The sequence below is a fragment of the Lactuca serriola genome, chromosome 8, assembly GCF_051521515.1.
Source record: "Lactuca serriola cultivar US96UC23 chromosome 8, Lser_US96UC23_V15, whole genome shotgun sequence".
Lineage (NCBI taxonomy): Eukaryota > Viridiplantae > Streptophyta > Magnoliopsida > Asterales > Asteraceae > Lactuca > Lactuca serriola.
Genome location: NC_136415.1, coordinates 194,594,061 through 194,600,402, shown reverse-complemented (window position 1 = coordinate 194,600,402; position 6,342 = coordinate 194,594,061). Strand labels below are relative to the sequence as shown.

The 6,342-nt window shown below is 31.6% G+C and overlaps 1 protein-coding gene across 1 annotated transcript; it reads right to left on the bottom strand.

Moving 5' to 3' along the window:
- Positions 1–4,454: 4,454 nt before the first annotated feature.
- Positions 4,455–6,109, bottom strand: LOC145069842 (uncharacterized). The gene is made up of 4 exons (XM_079016785.1): positions 5,987–6,109; positions 5,175–5,284; positions 5,055–5,096; positions 4,455–4,963 (listed from the first exon to the last, which is right to left on the bottom strand). The coding sequence occupies exons 2-4, from the start codon at positions 5,280–5,282 to the stop codon at positions 4,646–4,648; spliced, it is 468 nt and encodes a 155-aa protein (XP_078872911.1). The 5' UTR covers positions 5,283–5,284; positions 5,987–6,109; the 3' UTR covers positions 4,455–4,645.
- Positions 6,110–6,342: the final 233 nt, after the last annotated feature.

Sequence of the window (6,342 nt, the reverse complement as noted above, 5' to 3'; positions counted from 1 at the left end):
TCAAAACACTCTCTTATGGGGTTAGGGTTTGCCAAAAATGACTCAAAGGTTTGGAGACTGAAAGGATGAGGCTAAATGATCTGTAAAGGTGTTTAAATACCCTTATACCCTAAAAATTAGGGTGTCACCTGGACATTAGTATGCCCAACGTACATATGTGTACCCCCAGTGTACTAGGATGCGCCCTAGTATGCTTAGCGTACTCACATGTACGCTCACCGTACCACTCCAGCTCCCAAAAATACCATTTTCCCACTATAGCTTCTTAGGGCTTCATCTTTACAATCCAACGACCAAAATGACATAATTTAAAACCAAAGGAAGGATTTGAAAATACCTAAAACTCGGGATGTTACAAACTAATTTTGGTGCGTTCAAATTTTCTATTTGAGCCTGAATAATTTTTATTTTTCCCTTAATTTAGACACCCATTTTAAGTTGATCTCTATTGCACACCAATTGTTTGATGTTATGCCTTGGTGAAATCTCTTTGGAGTTTCGTATTTATGATGTAATTGATATGCTAGCATTCACAAACCATTACCTTATTTTCTTTTCTAAAGCATAAATGCTTGCTTCTTCTATAGGAGTCTATTTAACCGGTGTTCAATGTTTGTTTCCTCATACATGATATGAATATATTTACATGTTGAGTTATTGCCTTGCTCAAGTATACCATTGGAGAATGGATATTCATCATGAGTTGAAATTTTCTCCATTTGTGGAATCTATGTTGATCTAATGTAGTTAAAACTTAGGAATATGGAAGACTTTTACAAATCTGAGTTCATGTATACTAAGTGACAAACAGGCCTTAAGGTTTTATGTGTTTTAACTAAGGTAATAATTACTTTTCCTATTTTTGAAGGTTAATATCAGGTTTGGGACAAGGGTGTATGATCTGATTGTAGAAAATGGTGATGTTGCTGGTGTTAATGTATCGGAGTTGACTGCAATATTAAAATTTAGTAGTGAGAAATTGGGCTTTGATGGAGAGTGGGTTGCTTCTATTTGTATTATGATTGATTTTGCTATATAGTTTTTCTTTATCTTTTCCAATCTGATAAAAATGAGTGGAAATTAAATTTTTGGTGTTTTATTTTTATACAGAAAGGACAACTACAAATGGAGACTACATACTTCCATTTTGCTTTTCTAGATTAAGCAAGTGAAACTTCATGCATGGAGTTATTCATTGCGATGACAAGATGATATACCTATATGTCTGCAGAGGCGCAGAAACAAGGAATATGTATTTCTAGTTGTCATCTTCAACTAAGGTACATTCTAGCCTTTATTTTAATATATGTTGGTCAATTGTTCCATAAGTAACTTATGTAGTAATTAATTGGTCAAAGGCAATAATCAATTACAAATCATATGTGATTTGCGTGAATTGGAATAATATATCAGTAAATAATTGGAAGCAAGACTATAAGTGTGTAATGATCCACATGTAAATCACAATTGAATCACATATGAATTACATGTGATTCACATGTGAATCACATGTAATTCACATATGATTCACATGTAATTCACATGTAAATCACAAGTGAATCATATGTGAATTACATGTGATGTAAATCACATGTAATTCATATATGATTTACATGTAATTCACAAGTGAATTACATATGAATTACATGTGATTCACATGTAAATTACAAGTGAATCATATATAAATTACATTTTATATGCACACGTGCATTTTATGTGAGTGTTCTTTGTTAATCTTATATATATATATATATATATATATATATATATATATATATATATATATATATATATATATCTATATATGCATTTTTGTGAGTTTTCTTACATTAATATTTTTTTTTTTTATTTTTTTTATAGAATTGGAAGAATATGTGGAAAATATTGAAAATGTGAAAAGTGATAAATTGAAGAAAATATGGAAATCTTTACACGAAGACATGAAAACGTTGTGAAATTTTGTAGCATTTTTTGGTTTTTATATTTGATTTTGTATCGTATAAAATATTTATAATATTGTGATTATAAAGTACTAAATAAAAATGGGTTTTTTTTTTTAAATTTATTTACGAATATTATAGTATAAGAAATATGCATATATACACCTAAAACGTTGAATTTTTTTTGTTACAAAAATTATAGTTTTTTTTTTTTTTTTTTTTTTTTTTTTTTTTTTTTTTTTTAGACATTTTTATTAATATTTCTAATAATAATAAAAAAATTAAACATTAAATGAATTTGGTAATATAACGATCATGCCTTTAACACGTTTTCTATATGATGCACGTTCTAGGTTTTTCATATATATTGTTCTTCATTTTAACGAACAACTTTTTTTTTTAAAGACAAAATTTCATCATTTATAACTTACGTATTTTTGGTTTACAAAAAACATAAAGACATTTATCAAAACCTCTACACGTTTATGTTTAGTGTATGTTGTTTATAGCAGTATCCTACATTGTTTAGTCTATGTTGTTTATAAACATTATCCCACATTGGTGAGGAAGAAACATTTAGTGCGTTTTTTAATGTTTTTCTCTTGATTGACTTTTCAAGGTTTTAGTGGATCAAGGGATGGACCAAATTAACACATGCACGCCTAGCCTAGCCTATGCCACGAGTGGATCAAAAACTTTAATGGAGCCGAAGAGCTTTTATTTTTAGTAGTTTTCAGGATCGGTAAAGTTGGGTCGAACCGAGTTTGTCAGAATATTCTGGAAGGCCCAGAAAACGGCTTGTTTGGAAAGCAAGGCGTCACCCTAGGGTTTCTAAGGTCCGATCCATAAGGGCCTTTTGCTGCTTTGTAGGGTTTTGAGGAGCTTTTATTTTTAGCAGTTTTTAGGATCAGTTGAGTTGGACCGAACCGAACCGGGTTCATGGAAATCACATCGGAATATTTTGGAAGACCCAAAAAACAGCTTGCTTGGAGAGCAAAACGTCGCCCTGTGCTTTCTAGGGTCCGGCCTGTGAAGGCCTTTTCTTGCCTTCTAGGGTTTTGAAACCTATAAATACAACTCCTAGGAGCCATATTCCACATACGAAAATTAATCTCTCTCTCTCTCTCTCTCACACACACACACACACACACATTTCTCTCAATTTCTGAGTGTTCAATTTGTGTTTATCGTTTTCATTGTTGTTGAAAATCAAATAAGTCTGCATTAAATCCTAGAGTTTTGCTCTGTTGCTTACAACCAATAGAAACAAAATAAAAACCGCTAAGGACAAATGTCAGCTCCATAGGTTTCTACAAATTGAGATCAACTACAAACATGTCGGTTTTACTTTATTGTTATCCAAGAACATGATAGTCTGTTTCAATTCCTTTCTTATAATTAGATCTAATCAATCTGATTTCTAGACAAAACTTGGTAACAATAATAATATAATTGGATTTATTGTCTTGCGACATAATAGCGTTTAATCTTCTTTATTAATCGTTGGTTGGTTGTGAAAACATTTTGGATATTTATTTATAAATAATATATGTATATTCGTTTGTTTGTCTATTTTAAATAATTCATGATTAGTTCGTCAAGTATGAAATTCAACAAACTACCTCTCATGGGTAAAATATTAAAGCCTAGTATTTAATGAGCAATATGACAAGTATGTTAGTCGTATAATATCTTTTTGAGCTCATTTGGTTTGGGCAAGAGAATGTTGTTTACCATTCATTTTGGCAAGAGGACGTTGGTAAATCCCGCATTCAATCCCTTGTGCCACTAATACTATGAATTGGACCATGAGATTGATTTGAGACAAGATTAAATGCATCCATGCATTGCATTCCTTGTTGATATAAAATTTATTGTGATATGAATTTTGATTGACTTTCAAATGAGTGAAATGCAAGGATTTAATCATTGATGAATTCAAAATATTTTTTGGAGTTGATCTTGGAATTTGGATAGTTGATTTATCCTTGTTCCCTTCAAAGGTCAACTACGAGATTAACTACGAGAATAAAATATGAGATATGATGAAGAATTAAAAGCTTAATTTTGAGGAACGTTTAGAAGGCTATTGACTTGTAATAGTTACTTACACCTTTGATCTTTATGAATTGATTCCTTTGTACAACTTAAAGTTTAATATTTTTAAGAATTGTGATTGTTCAGCAATATTTAACTTTTAATCATTAATGAAAGGTTAAATAATGACCATTGACGATAATTAGTTTAATCTCTTTTTTTTCACAATATTAAAACACCAAATAGAATTTTCGAGAATTTAGGTGTACAAAAAAATCGTGAAACCATGACTTATTCCCACATTTCGAATTTTTTCTGATACCTCAAACTTTGTGAAGAGATTTAACCACTCAACTTCTAAATTTGTTACATTTCTTATGAAACTTCATCTTTTTTTTTTTTCTATATAATTTGAAACGAAAATTTACCAACTACATTTCGGTAAATCATTTACACTCTTTCCACAAGGAGTTTGAATTTCCATGTAACCCTTCAACAACCATATGTTGATAACCCTTTTACACCCTTACATTTTGCATAACAAAAACCCCATATTGATAAAGTCATATTGTTATGTTTTAAAGCTAGTCTTCTAGAAAGTTAAACACAAGCATATGTAATATTACTATATTGCCCTTTTATCTATTTCACTTTTATTTACTATTATTTTATTTTGCACCTCTACGAGCATAGGTGAACAAGACAGGGGGTTTATCAGTGAGCTTACTTTTCTTCTTTTTGTTTCCATTGTTAATCACAATTGAGGAGCATGCTGCCACGTCATCAATATCCTTGGAGCTAAAATCAATGGTGGAATTGATAGTCTGAATAGAAGTGATGCAACATTCTTGCCAGTGAATATCTGAAAGATCCTCAATCACATCATTCAGACTTAAGTACGCGTCTGAAGACACACAGTCGTTTTCTAGTGTCGAGTGGTGTGCATTCATCAGCTCGATGGACCCCACTGCATCCATTAAATCATTCTGCAAATATATATATTTTTTAGTTTTGTAAATAACAAATAAAAGAATTCAGGATTGTTTTAATTAATAGTATTTAAGTCACATGATTAACCTTTGGAACTTTGATGCTATTGAATCCATGCATTGTGATTATCTGTTTACAAAAATAGCTCATTAATACCAATTGAAATCATATAAAATTGCTGGAGAAAATGCTCAAGAAGAATCTCACCTTTCGAAGAGTAGTAGAAGAAATGGAGTCCAAATTATTCAAATTTAGGTAACATTCAAGAGTCAGCTTAGGGGTCCATGGTTTTCCTGCTGCTCCTTGTGATTCCATTACTGTGTATTATACAAGCTCAGTTTAATTTACTGCTAACATGATAACCAATATACACTAACATATTTATGATTCTAATTTCTGATTATCGAGGATCCAAATAGTGAGAAGAAGCAAAAACAAATTGTAAAAATGCTCATTAACATATTAATTCAATGTTTCAATCCATGATCCTGATCACTAGGTTAGTAGTTATGATTACCAAGAGTCTGCAAACTAGCTTTCAGGCTAAAATCTCCCACAGATGTGAACATCTAAATCAAATTGCATCTCGCAAATCCATAAGCAACATAATTTCAGATTTCAATTCCATGAATCATTCAATCAAAACTAAGTAGTTACTCGTACCAGTTAGCTTCCAGGTTTTAGTGAGCTAAAACTTCCCCAGAAACAGAAATTTGTGTAAACCTGATACATTCTTCACCAATGGTATGCAATATGCCATGATCCATCAAACAACTTTGTGAAAATGAGTGACATAGTGCTACTTAAGATCGAAGATGCTTATGGAACGACAGACCTAAATACTACATAGAGAATTTATCCTATTTTATTAGTTCAAATCATTATACACAGAAGATTAAAACTCGTCAGAACTGAAGCAACTAGCTGAAAATCGAACAAAAATGATAAATCGGAAATCGATGAACAAGAACATAACAAGTGATTGCATTATAGAAATAGTAGTACAGATGAAATGTTACCTGATATGAAGAGAAGAGGAGAAAGATGACGATAGCGGATTGCAGAGAGGAAATTCAGCGAAGAACCCCCGCCGGAAGTAGTTTGATTATGGAATTGTGGCGGTTTGGGGAAGATGACTCCGTTCGATATTTAAGCAGATTTTCAAATATGACCCCTGTGGACCCGACTACATCATTCCTTATTTCCTTTGCACAAACAAACCCAAAAGATTAACAAAATTACTAGAAATGACCTAGTGTTATGCATTTGGGCAATAATGACCCCAACTTTATGCATTTAGATAAATTTGCCCCTTATGTGTTTTGGTGATAGGCGTCGACTCTATAGCTAAAATCGACCATGGAGCAGGGTCTAA

Bases quoted from the DNA above. Each gene is read 5' to 3' on its own strand.
- LOC145069842 (XM_079016785.1), bottom strand. From the start codon at position 5,282: ATGGAATCACAAGGAGCAGCAGGAAAACCATGGACCCCTAAGCTGACT. The intron at 5,097-5,174 runs GTGAGATTCTTC...TTTTGTAAACAG, and splicing joins CTTCTACTACTCTTCGAAAG to ATAATCACAATGCATGGATT. The intron at 4,964-5,054 runs GTTAATCATGTG...ATATATTTGCAG, and splicing joins ATAGCATCAAAGTTCCAAAG to AATGATTTAATGGATGCAGT.